Here is a 16,344-nt window from a genome sequence, read left to right on the forward strand (position 1 = left end):
CAGGGAAAACGGTTTCTTTATGGATGGCATCCTCTCTCTTATTCAATCTTACGTTACGAATAATGTTACTTATCCGAACACTTCCGTTCCCCGACTGTCCTTATCCGAACACTTCCAATCCCTGACCCATTCATAACTCTGAACAGTACATGTACAGTGTACTTGACACATGCGCGGTACAGTGTACACTTACAATAGGTATGGACTCCGAGGCTCATACCTGGATGGTGACTTATTGATAACTACATAATAAGTCCTTCTTACTACACCAAGAGGCAAAATCAATGAACAACTCATTTTCTCTTCTCCTTCTGCGGCTCTTGGGGTTTCGACATTGCCGTATGCATACACGGATGAGAACTACACGTGACACTCATGCGCGCAAAGTTAGAGTGAGTCCGAGGCAACGTCGTGTAACCGGCGCGCGTTCTGGACGCGTTCGGTTTTACGTGGCACCTCCGATGTTGATATTGTGCACAGCTACAAATTAAAATGTCGGGTATCGTAAGAGATGGATGGTTTAGCGAACGAGACACGTTCTGGCCAGGTCAGGCTCTCTCAATAAAAGTGGACGAGATCCTATACGACAAGAAATCAAACTTTCAAGACATTCTCGTTTTCAGAAGGTGAGCCATCGATCTAGGCGCTCGTATAGTTTTAGACGAAGGCGCACAGGGTAAGTCGGGAGGTTTGAAGGAGTCACGCACAACCCCTGGACGACCGGCCACGGTAACGGTAACGGTACGTACGGGTTCCCGTCCCACTCCATTGTACATTTATCTGTGTACAGATGTCTGACGGTGGCAGGCCATTCATTGCGAAAGCGAGGGTTTGCAGAGACATAGCGGTTACTTAGCTCTTACGTATTTGACATAGTTGAAACGTTCTGCTCTAGTGATATTTTTGTATGTATAAACACGTGAGGATTGGCTAGAATAGAATAGAATTAGCGATAGTATGTTTGGTATGCCATTGGGCTAATAAACGGTCTATCACCGCAGACGTGCAATTTATTTTAGTAGTAGTTGAAAGGCACCGCTAATAGAAATGTCATTATGTTGTTTTGCTAATAAGTGACGCTTGGGCCACATTCAGACTGTACATACTGCAGCTGTTTTCTGCACTAGTGTACTGCCAATTAGCCACCTGAGTCTAGTATAGGGACTAAATTCCATCCTTCCCAGATGTTTACAATCATGTGAATTGATTGTAGTCTATTTTTATGTCATAGTGAAAGTGTTGTTAGACAAGACTGATACCTCTTTCTGTCCTGTTAAGCGCAGTTCGTGGTAGCCCACTCATGCACCACTTACAAATAGTGGTTACTGTTTGTGTGCATGCAAGTAATTGTTAAAAGTGTGTATTTATGAGTGGAAAATACTGTGCCTTGGCTTAGTGGTTAGCAACAATGGCTACCATTTCATGGTTTGGGGGTTCAAACCCCAGTGACAATAGCAAATTATGAAACTTGTCTGCCTTTCTTACTCATGTTTCTCTAGCTTTGTTCATGAGACTATGACTCGTTTCAGTCGTTGGGGAGTTTCTGTGGTCTGATGAACGGTCCATTGACGATGACGTTCATTCCTTTCAGAGCTTTCCTGGTGGTCATTGATATCCACTAAGCGTGTTGTACCCGAGTTTGTGGTCACTGTAGTGCCTGCAATCTATATTGTCGAATTGGCTAGTCATTGATGGCTGTGTGGACTACACAGAAACTTGTACCCTGCTGGGCTCACCTGCTGGGTTGGTGGGCACCCAGATGGGGTAAAGACCCCACTTGCCCATCATGGAGGGGCATAACGACACAATATTATCTGTTCTGACTGCTAGAACTTGCTGCAAAGTTGAGGGTAAGTTTTGTATTTCAAAAGCCTGTCATTGAACGTTCCAACATACCAGCTTCTCATCCAAAGTCGCAGTACTATAGGCAGATCCTTCTGGAAAAACGCTCCAAGCTCTTCTGCTTGTCGTTTCTAAAAAGGGTCTAGAGCTAGGGACAAGACTTTGTCCAAGCACTGACTTTTCTGTGGTTCTTACAGTCTTTCCCTGCACAATTGCAAATAAAGTGCTGTGTTTGTTCAAGGACAATGTTGGTTTTGACACTTTGTAAATGTATACATTTATTGGGCAGCATAAAAATAAAATTTTCTTGATGACTGAGCACTCTTTGGATGTCCAACTAATAATGATATTGTATTTTCTTCTCGGCGTGTGACAAACCAAATAGACCTTATTGATGTCATCATCATGTCATGCAATGACAGTTATTTCGAAGACATCTATATAAATTGTTGTAATAATTTGGCAATACATGATGTACTGAATTCTCATGCTCCTAAACGTTGCTAGCAAAACCACATTTAACACAACTTCTAGACATCCATGTGTAATGTACAATTATTGATTAAACTTCTATTTTTCTCATGAGCACAATTTACAGTTTTATGAAAGAATTTAACTCCAGTTGTTTGGGATGCCAACATTCATATATGTCTACTATTTCTTTAACATTTATAAAATTATTCATGTGGTCACAGTAAATGTAAATACCTAGACATCAGTCTTTCTCTCTTAACCACTAGAAGCTCGAATAGCCACCTCAGTGTGTACCTTATTTACAGTCACAAGGTGTGATACGAAGAGTGCAGGGAATCTGGAGTAAAACTCATGTGTCGTAAGCTGGCTGGATCAGTCTTTAATCACCACTGCTGATTCTTTGTCATACATCACCAGATATTTTTGCCCTCAATAATTATATGTGCATGCTATACCACTGTGGCTGTGTAAGCTATGAAATTCTACATGAATTGTAAACAAAAAATTTATGGGAGCATTGAGTTAGTGAAGACCTTGATGTATCGATTGAACCCACTGAACCTTTTCATCTGACGGACCTGAGTGGAGTCTTGAAGTTCCATACTTTAGTGTTTGTTTTTGTGCTTCATTGTGTTTTCTTTGTTTAGCAATCGTTTTGGGACTGTTCTTGTGTTGGATGGTGTTGTTCAGTGTACGGAGTTGGATGAATGTTCATACCAGGAGATGATAAGTCATGTACCACTTTTCAGTCATCCTAATCCACGGAAGGTGAGAATGTGTTGGGGTTAAAACAGGACACAATTGCTTCTGTCCTGCAAAATTCACAATGGCTGTAGATAGATTGCTGCATAGTTTATGTTGTACTGAGGTTACTGATCGTGGATTTGCATGTACAGACAGACTTATTGCAAAATTATAGGGACACCTGGCATTGCTGTTGGTAACTTTGGCTTTAAATTTCTTTCTAAAATTAATGTTTAGTAATCGTGGTTTCTTTTATTGCTCCATCAGTAGTCTTTTACACAGTTAAACTGTATTCTTTTCATAACTGTACAGCAGTGGTGTAGGAGGAGTAGGGGCCCACTCTGTGGACGCCGTGGGCGAACAGGATTTTCTGGAATGTTGTAGTAGCTTTTTGCAAGCAACTACAAGGAACACATGGTGTAACAACTTCAGATGGGTCTGGCAAGTCAGAAGCCAGTTCAGCTGTCTCCACTGACACAGAAATGATAAAAAATAACCACCCTTGCTTTTCTGGATCTCATACAGCTTCGACATAATGTGGCAGACAAGAGTTGACACTTGGTCTACTGAGGGTGCATTCAAATACTAGTTCCAGTTCTACAACTGGAACTGCCAGAACTGTTGGAACTATTGCTAGCAAACGAACACCTAGAACTGTCGGTAAGTTGAGCATGCACGAAGATTCATACTTCCGGTAAGCGTCATAAATAAGTAGGGTGGCATTGCTACTCCACTAGTTGTAGTCTGTTCGAATATCTGCAATGTTTTCGCTTTTGGTTTTTTGGAGCTGCTCACCAAGAAGGTCACTGCAATCAATTACAAATGTTGTTTCTTCTGGTGTTTGCCAAGCCGATTGTCACCACAAGTGTCCATTATAACCAACAAGAAGATCCACAACAGCCTCAGCGTCTGTACGTGTACCCACCATTTCATTTTGACAGTCTCTGAGAATTTTTGTATTTATTGCATAACAGTTCCAACAATTTCAGCACACTAGGCAGAACTACTAGAACTGTGAGAACTACGAATAGAATGCTATAGAACTTTGCTTCCTCGCAAATTGCAGTTCTAGAATTAGTATTCGAATACAACTTGAGTGAAAGGGTTTCATCTCCCCAGCCCCTCTGGCCTCCTCTATTAAAGAAGAAAATCAAAACTGATCTCTCTACTTTTAACTTGATATGTAGTAGCTAGTCTGTACACTGATATAGATTTTGCCGTGTTATCTCAGGCTATTTTGTAGTGGGCAGTGAGATCAAATTAGGTGTTTTTGCCAACAGTACGAACAATGGAAATGTGTCTGTGGGCATGCACTGGTTTTGTGCTTATCTTTGCAATATGAATGTTTTTGGCCTTTTAAACGATAAACATGCGTTTAGCTTATGTGTTGCACAGCACAATCAGCAATTTATTATATAACAACTGTAATAATGTAAAACTATATAAACTTATGGCATAAAAACGAAGAAGCGTCATAGTGCTAAAACCCTGTGCTGCTAGCTTTGGTTATGGAACAGCTGCTACACACATACTGGCACCTGCTGTAATAAACATGAAAGCATGAAAGGAAGCTGGACACTTTGACAGGATTGTAACATCTGGCATGCTAATTAACACCAGTTTACAACGAGGGCATACTGTAATCTTCCTTGGGGTTAACTACTGTATGTCACTTTTGGTTAAAACGTTTGGTTAGAAGAACTGTGCACAGACTTCTACTGCCAACGTGAACGTGTAAACTGCATAGAAACTGCTGCTCTTGACACCCCAAAATGTATGCCATACATTAGCCTGATTGTTGAACTGCACACAGTTGCAGAGGTGTGTTCTGTGGAATATTTGACAGGCTGTAGAATGCATTGACCAAGCAGACATGAGGAATCATTGAAGCTCTTCAGTCACTTGGCCACCTGGTGCGTCATGCTGCAGGTTGCAGCTTTAATTCAGTATTTCAGAAAGTTGCTATACTGGTGCTAGCACATATTGTCCATGGTAGCATTGATTATGACAGGTAGGTAACCTGGATGTAGGAATGCAACAGCAATTTAATTTATTGGCTGGCTCAGAAACTTGACAAGCAGCTGTCATAGAGAACTGTTTGTCTTTGTTTCAGTGCACTAAGGATAGACTCGCACAGACCTACAATCATTGAAGTCTTAGACTGAGCTGGGTTATCATTCACACATGCTAAACTTTGTGAGTGGAAATTGTTGCTTTTCTAATGAATCAGAGGTCAAGTAGAATGGTAATTTAGAACAACAATAATAGTCAAACCTGCATTGACAAAGAGGTAAGTAACTAAGATTAGCTAGCATAGATTGTACACTGTACAGATTTAAGACTGTACTGTACCTGTAGCACATGCCATTGAATAGCAATGGGTGGAATGGAGGTGGGATACTCTACAATTAGCAGTTAGTTATCTATTTTATGCTGTTTACCCACTTCAGTTGCTTGCTAGGCTCCAGTGCTAGGCTGCAGTTAAATGTAAGATAATTGAGGGGTCTGATGTGAATATGTCTGAGACAGGGTCCAACTGTGTGAGTCTCACATGTGATGTGTGAAGAGAGTTCACAGGTCTGGAAATAGTGTTGCATGGTGTACTACCATGAGGCACACAGTAAACTTCTGTTGCTGTTTGGTTTGCTAAAGAACAGGTGCACACATGGTCTCTTGCACAGCCCCTCTTAACACGCACTCGCACTGCCCCTCTCCGCTCCTCGCGTGTGCTAAGAGGGGCTGTGCAAGAGACTACTAGTGCACACGGTAATCATGTAATGCAATTTGCGTTGACTCACTCTTATTTCTACTCACATGTGCACTAAAATATACATACATGTATAGACTGTAAACAATGTCAATTGCTTTTATTGATATGTGAGTAAAGATAAACTACTCATGATTTTATTACTCGTTGTCGTTGTATGTGATTTGACAGATATACCATTCATTAGTATGTTTATTATGTGAATGCATAGGTTCTTGTCATTGGTGGTGGTGATGGAGGAGTGATACGTGAGGTCGTGAAGCACCCAGAGGTTGAAGAAGTAATTCAATGTGAAATTGATGAGGTGTGTGAATTAAGTGTGCAGAAAGTGCATGTCAACCGTAAATTATTTGTTTATGTGCAAATTAATTAACACTTGTTAATGCAGTTTATCAATACAGAGCATACAGTGGGTACAGTACATAGAATGACTGTAGAACATGTTCTACTTTAATTATTTGGCAAGCAAATGTCAGCTAGGTACGTGTTGTGAACTTACTTTTACACATTTAATAAGTGTTATGTGTTGCTGACAAAACATGTTTACATGATTAGGTCAAATTTGGATTTTCGAAGTGGTATTTGATAGTAACATAACTTCAGCAAAGCCATCTGTGAACATAGGAGTCTGAACTAAATAACTTGGCTAGTTGAGATACGAAGGGATGGAAAGCATGTAGATGTTGACATACATGTACAGTGAATTTGTTAGTGAAATCTGTAGACAGAAAGCAGCAGTTGTGTTGTATGTCACAAAGGCTTGTGGATATCATGTTATACAGTAGATCCTCGATTATCTGATTCTCATTGGGCATAGCTGCGGAGGAATAGGGGTCGGATAGTGAAAAGAACGGATAATCGAACCGTCAGAGTCTCAATCATACCTTGGAATTCCAGTCCACTTTTGAGTTTCTGTATGTACATGGTATGAACTCTAGAACAGATACAATATGCTAGTGATAAAATGATTGCACAAAGACGTGCTACGTGTACTATATATGCAAACTACGATCACCAAACAGTTGAAACTAATCCTAGAAGCCTTCTTATCTTTTGCCACCATTACTGCACGTTGTCATTGTGCTTGCACAAAACAGACTTGTGCCGTCATTTCCGCTTTGCGAACACAGTTGGATAAACGAGGGTCTATGGTAGTATGCTATCATTTTGTGGGGGTAGGGACGTTAGCGTGCACCAATGGAGTGCTACTTAAACACTTACAAAGTCAGACTTACAACTACAAAATTTAATGTTTCCACTTATTTTCAAACTGTTTTGACATCAAAGAGTTGTTACGTTATTAAGTTATAATATGACATTATCAAAGCTGTGATGTTACTGTACACTTGACATCATTATTGCCGGCTAGCAAATTTTCTAGCTAGGGCACTAGTGATAGTTGTAACGTTTGGCATTGTTAGGTGGCGGCATACGTTGGTATTGGTATAACGCATTATACTAATGGTAATATTGATATAGGATATCATAGGTTATAGGTTATAGGTTTGCAAGCAAGAGGGGTGGGATCATAACTTTGCTTCGAGTGCTGGTAAAGGCTGTATAGCACATTAATCATAATCAGAAGTAATTTATGCTATGGTCTCGACTGTCTCGTGATATCTATATATCATATTATGTGATATCTATATCTGTATGTGTGTGTATGCTTGGCCACACTTATCTTCGCTTTCCTGGGTCTGATCTCTGCCGAATTTGGCTCTCGCTTGCCAAACCTGTACAGGCCAACAGTGATTGTGGCCTGATTTTTCCAGAGTACACGGGGTCTCTTCTCAAGGGGTTGACCCCCACATAAAGTCTCCTGACAATGTGAACACTACACCTTTCGAACACACGCCTGCACCAATCCTGTGTGAACTAGCTGTATGCGTCTTTGTATTTTGCAATGCTTCCAAGGGATATATTTGAACGGGATATATAATCAGTCTGATCAAAGAAGTCATGCTTATTTCTGTGTAAGCCGATTTGAAATTCAGGCTAATATTTAATTAAGACAGGCCTATATTCAAGACAGGCTTAGATGCCATTCAAACACATTAGGGTATAGACATGACTACCATGAGATGCCAGTTTTAAGACCGTCAGCTACTTCTTTGTCATCAGTGTCGGTGTCATCGAATGCTGCACGCACCTGCCGACAAATGCACACGTGCACATGACCACATGTGTAATCATGCTGTGCGTCTTGAACAAAAGCCCGGCTTCTAAACGTGACCAGCTTGTATGCAGCATGATGTCTTCGATTTTTGGCTTTTACTCAAGATCGGCTTGTTCTTGAGGTCGGGTTTTCTTTGTGGCAATACGTTAATTATATTCAACGTGGATGAACACACGTTAGAAGACTCACTTTAGTCAAGCGTGTAGCGTCTTAATTAAGTGCTAGGAGTGCTTGCTGATTACTTAGATTGGCTTAATGAGGAAACTTAGTTTCTTTAGTGGTGGTTTATGCTCTCTGACTGCTGTGTAGGTTTGATACTGCGTGTAGTAACAACATTTTGCATTTATTTTTAAATTTTAGGATGTTATACAAGTTAGCAAGAAGTTCTTACCTAGTATGGCTGTAGGATATAGCAGTAGCAAGCTTGTGCAACACATTGGTGATGGACTGGCTTTCATGAAAGAGCAGAGAGGACAATTTGATGTAATTATAACTGATTCATCAGATCCTGTCGGTACGTTAACGGTGACTTGCATTCTTTATATAAGTAGTGTTTCTGGTAGATTTCGTGCTGATGGTTTATTAGTAGTTGTGATTGTTGTTTGTTATGTTGACGTGTAGGCCCAGCACAAGCTTTATTCACTGATGATTATTACAAGTTGGTGAAGTCAGCATTAAAGCCTGATGGATTGGCTTGTTCCCAAGGTTTTACATATCTTCATGGATAATATGTGTATGAACTGGTCTAAAATATAGGTACTAGAAGAGGGGTAGACAGGCATAAACCTGGGGTGTGTTTGTTTGATCCTCTACTGGAAGAGGTTGGTAGATTTTGGTACGTAGAAGCTGGTAGACTACTCGATCGAACACAATTTAGGGTCGGTAGAAACTGACAGAATTACCCTGCTTATTAGACTTGTGGAGGTTCCCACATTCTGACATGCTGGATGTGTTCTCCTACTCATCAATTACTTGAGACTGATTTCCGGTAGTCATGGCTCTTGAAATATTTCCAATGTGGCACGTCCATCAGGGGTGTAGCGTGACCTCTAGAAATGGGGGGGGCTTGACTTCACACTGGATATGGGGCACTCCCATTTCTTATTGGCTTTTAACTAACTGATAGAAAAAAGGTGGTGCAAACTTGGACAATGTAGCTAGGTTGAATACTATAGTTGTGTCAGGCACAAATCTACTTGTCTTATTCTTGAATGGCTTGTCATATGTTTGGCGAAAGTGCAGTTGGGGTTTCGTTCTTAATTGGCTTGTTAAATGTTTGGTGAAAGTGCAGTTGGGAGTAAGTAAGCGTGCGTGACAAGCCTTTTTACAGAGTTCTACTAGATAGGGAGCTGTTAGAGGTTGCTAGTACTGGTAGAGTATTCTGGTAGAAGTTGGTGTCAATCAAACGTTCCTACCAACTTCTGCTGATTTGGTAAAGGTCAAACGAATGCGCCCTTGGCTATTATTTTGATAGATGAATGAGGACGAGTGAGTGCACGTGCAAGTGGAAAGGTGGGTATACAAATGGGTGAGCAGCTGGATGAGTAGCTGAGTGAGCAGGTGGGTGGGTAGTGGAGTGAATGTGAGTGAGAAGGTAGGTGTGTGAAGGGAACCGAGGAGGTAAGTTGGCAGGTGGGTCCATAGGTGAGTGAGCAGGTGGATAGAACGTGGGTTAGATGGGTGTAAGGGGTTTACAGGTGGGTATACAGGGTTCTGCCCACAGTGGTCGGCCTGACCATCACTCAACTGACCATCACTCTGCATGTTCCGATCACCACTCTTTTTATGTTAGCTAGTGTTTTATTTGCTCCAAGCTAATGAATATTGAAAGGTGACCAGTTTTGAAAAAGTGAGCTCTTTGTTCACACCGTTACACAGTGACAGACCTGCCCTGCTATGATACGATCTATACTACATCTATCACTCAGTGCACTAACGTGGTGTGAGATCTAACACAGCAATCTGCATGCCAGTGATGAGCAAGGCAATATCCACAGAGCCAGTCAAGTCATCTTGAGGTTTTTTGCTAGACCAGAGCACTGGCTGTTCGAAACCTGCAACTGGTGCATGAATGGCAGACGTCTAACCATGCTATATATATATACTATAAACATGAGACTGGGCAACATAGTACTTCTGCCGACTGTTGACAGACAGAAGTTGCAGCTTTCTTAGTCTGTTCTTTCAGATCATGAACTATTCATAGTATAATACATTCTGTTTGGCATTTTTAATGTTTTCAATTTTGTGATAATGCTTGTTTGTTCTACTTCTGAAATAAATGACGCACCTTAATGCAGCGGATACTCAACCACCACTCTGAACACAACTACATTTCTCACCATGATAGCGAATGATTCTTTTACCATTTCGTCTATTATATCGTCTACTTCCACAACCACCATATCTACTCAGCAAGCAACAACACAAGTTTCTGTACAGTCACGCAACTCTTCTACTCTTGCTTTTCCTTGCATGCATTACAAAGAGAACAGGAGCCATACATTCGCGTACAACACCTCAACTTTCTAACTACATGCACTACTGAACTTAAGTCTTCAATGTCTACAAATCATCAAAAGTCCAAATGTCATGCTGTGTAACAAAGAATTCAAAAGAGCTAGAGTGGTAATACAGAGAGAAGCCGAAGAGCCCTTGATGCAATTGAGTATACTGACCATCTGGAAAGAGATCAAAATGAGTTGTAACGCTGATATCGAGAAATCAAAAATTAACTGGAAACCAAATTCCTCACGATAGATAAAATAATAATTGAAACATATGAAAACAGATTCAAGAAAACTAAAGAAGAACTGACCAAAGAAGAGAAAAACATCATATTCTCAAATGATGTCTAAGACCCATCCACCTGAATTCACTACTCGTGCTACCACCTTTGGTCCACCTTGTACGCAAACTATTCCATAAGTTTCTGCTCCACCCCCATCTTTACCTCAACAACCCACTCGGTCTGATTCTCAGTCTACCTCTCAACCCAGAAGACCCACTTGACAAACTACTCAATCACAAGCTCATCAACAACCAACTGGAAATTCTATACTTGGTCCCTACTATTCTAGCTCTTATCTTCCCCTTCCTACTGTACTATCCTCATATACCCCACTATCCTCATATACCCTACTATCCTCGTATACCCCACTATCCTCATATACCCCGCTATGGCATATGTACCCCATGTACGATCCCCCTTACCCATACTACCTCTCTCAAGTCAATCCTTATTCTAATCCTCTTTTATAGACTTCCTCCTGTGTGGCAGCTTTCCCTCACCTACCTGGGCACACATCTCATCCTAATCTTGCCCATGTGGTCAACTGGGTGGGATGAATGGTAACTGTCACTAGTAATTGAAGCTGTATTTACACCCTTACTTCCACAGCTATGAGCGTTCTGGAAACCACCATAGGATTATCACAAAGAATTACAAATTTAGACGTTGTTTTTTTCAGCCAGCTACTTGTAAAATCTGTCTAAAATAATTGTACAAAGCTACTGTTGTTTCATTGACTGCAAATTTTGTAATAGTCTGCTGTTGTCAAAGTATAGTAAATGAGTTCACATTAGGATGATATAGGATATAAATGTTGCTACAGGTTTAAGCAATGGTAGGTTCCTGTATAAATCTTGTAAGCCAAAAACGAAGGCATGCAATTGATTTGCATTAGGAGTTGCAGGCAGGTAAGTTCTGTTGTTAAGCAAGACCAAGCAATTGCAATTATGAATTAGATCGACTATCCTGGTAAAAAAGTTTTCATGAATGTGTGACATATCTGATTGGCAGTTTATCTATATTCTCTGGTTGCCTTGTACGACAAATTACAAATGCTGCTTTTTGATTGAACCACATTAAGGGTACAGCACCTTCCTGAGCATGACAGACAGACAGTTACACATTTATCACACTCACACATCCACAGTCTCATACCAGAGAAAGTAAAATCATATAGTTTGACTACACTGCTCACTGAGTCACGGATTTTTTACAAAGTCTCATTTCTTATGGCTCATAGCTGAAATAGAATCGCCAAATAAAAGTTCTCATATATTGTTTCAAGGAAAGCACTAAAATAAATTCCTGCAATTATTTTATAAGACATAAAGGAAGTATGCACAACAGTAGCCAGAAGGGCCACTGACATGGTTTAAATCAAAACTGTTATTTGGTGTTAACATTTTAGAAACGGACTTGTAACTTTACTGCTTGGATTGTTTGCACATGACAAGTAGCACTTGCTGTTTTTGTTATTCTGGCTGACTTGTTATAGGCGAGTGTTACTGGCTGCACTTACCGCTGATCAAGGATATGCTGCAATTCTCTCGAGGTCTGTTTCCCGTTGTCAACTACTGCAGTACTACTGTAGCAACCTATCCATGTGGACAGATTGGATTTCTACTCTGCAGCAACAATTCCGTATGTGCATCTTTCTTTTTGCCTGTCTGCATGCATTTTGTAATTACATACTTGCATGCTTTTGTCTTCATCTCATAGGTGACCCAGTTTGAGAAACCGCTCCGACATTTGTCTGATCCGAAATCTATGAATCTGAAATGGTACAGCCCTGAGATGCATATGAAGTCATTTGTTATGCCACAGTTTGTCAAGGAGGTATGGTGTCACAGCTTGCTTACAGGTGATAAGTGTGTACTAAGTGAACGTCTGTTCTGTTCAGGCACTGCTAATGTAACTATTGCAGTCCATGTTTTTCACCAAAGTTCTGGCAACAGTTTTATGTGTGAATTATAATTTATTGTTCAGTATAGGTGCATGTGCAGGTGATCAAAAGGATGAAGTTGTGAGATTTTGTGTTACTGTAGCAAGTGACTGTGACCTATTAGAGACACATTAAACAAGAAATACTAAATGTTTGTGAAATGTATTGGTTATGGCCACATAATAGTCTTGGCGTAATAATATTAACTGATGTTCAGCAGGTGCTGTGTACTCTACTTAGTACATATACCTAGTATTGGTCTTCAAACTGTTTCTATTTTCACTGAAAGAATTGCCATAGAATGAGGCAGTACTATATACAGAGTGTATACTGTAGTAGACACCCAAACTATCAGTAGAATTTGTTGGTTGCAAATGTTATCTAGTCACATGCACACGCACGCACGCACCCACATGCGCGCGCACACACGCACACACACACACACGCGCACACACACACACACACACACACACACACACACACACACACACACTAGTGGTCGGTTAGAATCTGACAAACAGGGCCGGTGCACAGGACAAAAACTTGATCACACTCGTTTGGGAGTTGGGAGAATTCGAACAAGACAAACAGTAGACTTCACAACAAAAAAAATAATGTTTGGTGAGCTTAAACATCGAAGCAGACAGTTCAATAAAATGGCAGCTTAAGTGTGGATAGAGTATTAAAAGCCTCACTGTAAAAGGTCGGTATCCTGAAGTAGTCTACCATGTAGGGACTATTCTGTCCATATTTGCTACTATTCTGTTCACTAGGGACAATTTTGTTCCTATAATTTAAACTCATCCTGTACAACTCTCACTTCCACAGTACCATCGATCAACACAAGTCTTACATCCTATACCTGTAATCATCCCACAGCATGTGCTAAATGTGACTGGAGGCTCCATATACACCAAACAGATATGACACTTGAACACTGCATGACACAAGTCGGTTACTGCCATGGGCACCAACATTGCACTGTTCACATCCAAGACTTGCTTCATGCTGGTTTTAGGAAGACTATGTCTCTTCCAATGGTCTAGACGTACAGCATCAACCAGCCCTCCTAGTGATGATCCAAATTCCAAGGATGCGTGATTCTCTTGCTAATTTCTTAGCTTTTTTGATCTTGGCCTTGTCTCTTCCAGGCTAAGTCAGACTCCACTGAAATGATGCCTGCAGCCATTCTTTCTTGGAGAGCCGCCCAGCAAAATTTTTGTGCTGTGTACCAACTTTCAAAAATGTTATTCCTGAACATGCAAGTACATAGAGTGCTATAATTGATGTATATGTTTTGTGTGTGTGTGTGTGTGTGTGTGTGTGTGTGTGTGTGTGTGTGTGTGTGTGTGTGTGTGTGTGTGTGTGTGTGTATCTGTGTCTGTCTGTCAATTTCATTTATTGAAACATTTGTAAACTCTACGTTACATTTCTAACACTAAATGCAACCTAGCTACTGAGTTCAGCTTTAGTTTAATGCAAGCTACTTTGATAGTCTCTATTGTATATGTTCTCATCTACTTCTCCAGGGAAGACTCGAGTCAGCTTGTGAAGGATGACTTTAGCGTTACATCGTTGTACGATTATTGAGAATTTTTTCCTCCAAAAACCTCTAATGTCAGCTTCATTTGTATAGCCTTCAATGTCTCTTGATCTTCTGGCTAGTTTGTTTAAATAGGTGGTAGTTTCTTATCCCCAAGTTCCAAAATGTTCTGTCTGTTTGTCTGTCTGTCTGTCTATATAAGTCTGGCTGTCTGTCTGTCTATATATGTCTGGCTGTCTGGCTGTCAATACCTAAATTTGCATATTTGCAACTGCCTGCTAGTACAAGCTAAACATTGTCCAGTCTGTGTCTGTCTCTCTGTCAATAGATATATTTTCGAACATTGAACTATTATATCAACTGCAAATCACTATTGTAAAGTCCAACTACACAGCAATTACAAGCTTCTAAAGTCTTCAAACTACAGCTGCATGCACAAGAAAGAATATGAGTTAATAGAAAGTAGAGTTCAAGAGTCCAACAGTGAGAAACAAGTAGAAACATGATGATTACAATCTCCACAGAAGACGCACTAACCACAATGTGGACAAGGTAAGGCTGCAATAATTCAATGAAGACTGAAGCCATATGTCTATCTGTCTGTCTACAGCAAAGTCTTGTCAATGTGCAGCATTCACACCACACACACACACACACACACACACACACACACACACACACACACACACACACACACACACACACACACACACACATGTAACAAGTTTGCATTACTCATGCAATTTCCCCGTGAAATTGCTGGAATCAACACATACGAGAATTCAGCACTTAATTTCGGAACATATGCCCATCTCTCCGGCTGGTATAATTCTAGTTCAGCTGGCCCTGAGACTGGGTGGAAAACGGCACATACAACCGGCGGTTCGACGTACTACAGTAGTGCTTGGAAAGTGCTCGTCCATTGAGTGGATCCAATGCATGATTGACACGTGCACGTGACTGCCTATAGCGTTCGGCTGCCGGTACGGCGCTACACACACACCGCGCAGACTGGCGCAATTTATTCGCGAGACGTCTAGCCCTGCGGTAGAAGTCTGAGTGCCGGACCGCTAGCCATTGCGTTTTCATATTTGGTTTTCTTGTCTCTGAGATTCTCAGTCTCATGATCATGCCTCGTGCTGCCGTCAAGTATTCTGTCTTACGCTTGCTTGTCGCCCTGGCGATTTTAATATCTAGTGTTAGTAAAATTTAAAAAAATTAATAAAAATTAATTAATAACTAATTAATTAAAGCAATTAAGGTCACAGATCGACACCTTGCCTTCTTCACTATAATTTCCACCTTTGATTTAGCCTCACCTTAGACCCAGTAGTGTGGATTGCAGTCCCGGATGCGTTGCCATCAGTCTGGGGCGAGGCTAACTTTGAAAATTTAGATAGAGAAGTTGTTAGTCAGTGTACCCACAAATATCACTAACTACCTAATAGGACCTATTTAGAGTGCCTCTGAAAAATAATTATCAACCCAGAAGGTGATTCTACTATAGCCTTTACCCCTATGGATGCATAGTACCCTAGTAATTAAGGGGGTCCCCTAGAACCATAGAGATAGAGCCCATCCAGCAGCATTATGAAACAGACACTGCCAACATAACTGCAAACTGCATATTGACCTGTCAACAAAACATTAATTAATTAAATATCAAATATGACATAATCACGTGACAATGTATAGAATTAAACAAAATTCCAGAATTCCTGACATTACAAAAACAATGATCAGTATTCTAGCATATGTACTCTCTTCATGCTGTTCAACATCTTTGCATTGTAATATCTAGTATCATGTTAGTTATGTTCCGTGAACCATCAATCCCTAGCTTGCTGTCCTGTTTCCTATAGAGGCTCAGAACCACCTCATCTGGACCATGTCATCTAACATCATCAAGTGAAGTAGACAGACACCAACCAGCTGGACTGGACCTACTGTTTAATGTATGGAACACAATGGGTTAATCTAGGCATGTGACTTAGGTTGTGAGCACGTGGCTTCCTTGTCAAGCTGTCAACAATCATTCATCACCAACACCAGACCTGCCAACCTA

General features: G+C 40.7%; 1 protein-coding gene across 2 annotated transcripts; it reads left to right on the plus strand.

Annotated features, from left to right (window-relative positions):
* The first annotated feature begins 405 nt into the window (after positions 1–405).
* On the plus strand, positions 406–12,955 carry LOC134182231 (spermidine synthase-like). Of its 2 annotated transcripts, XM_062649611.1 has the most exons (8): positions 406–626; positions 2,964–3,084; positions 6,039–6,131; positions 8,364–8,517; positions 8,625–8,708; positions 12,290–12,435; positions 12,514–12,630; positions 12,695–12,955. In XM_062649611.1, exons 1-8 carry the CDS (start codon positions 493–495, stop codon positions 12,707–12,709), a joined length of 864 nt encoding a protein of 287 aa, XP_062505595.1. In that variant the 5' UTR covers positions 406–492; the 3' UTR covers positions 12,710–12,955. The 2 variants fall into 2 exon arrangements, with proteins under 2 accessions (XP_062505595.1, XP_062505596.1); XM_062649612.1 differs by lacking the exon at positions 8,625–8,708.
* The last annotated feature ends 3,389 nt before the right edge of the window (positions 12,956–16,344 follow it).

The sequence above is a fragment of the Corticium candelabrum genome, chromosome 7 (assembly GCF_963422355.1).
Source record: "Corticium candelabrum chromosome 7, ooCorCand1.1, whole genome shotgun sequence".
NCBI lineage: Eukaryota > Metazoa > Porifera > Homoscleromorpha > Homosclerophorida > Plakinidae > Corticium > Corticium candelabrum.

Coding starts and splice junctions, on each gene's coding strand:
- LOC134182231 (XM_062649611.1), top strand. CDS start 493: ATGTCGGGTATCGTAAGAGATGGATGGTTTAGCGAACGAGACACGTTC. Junction 627..2,963: donor GACATTCTCGTTTTCAGAAG/GTGAGCCATCGA, acceptor TTCTTTGTTTAG/CAATCGTTTTGGGACTGTTC. Junction 8,518..8,624: donor TGATTCATCAGATCCTGTCG/GTACGTTAACGG, acceptor GTTGACGTGTAG/GCCCAGCACAAGCTTTATTC.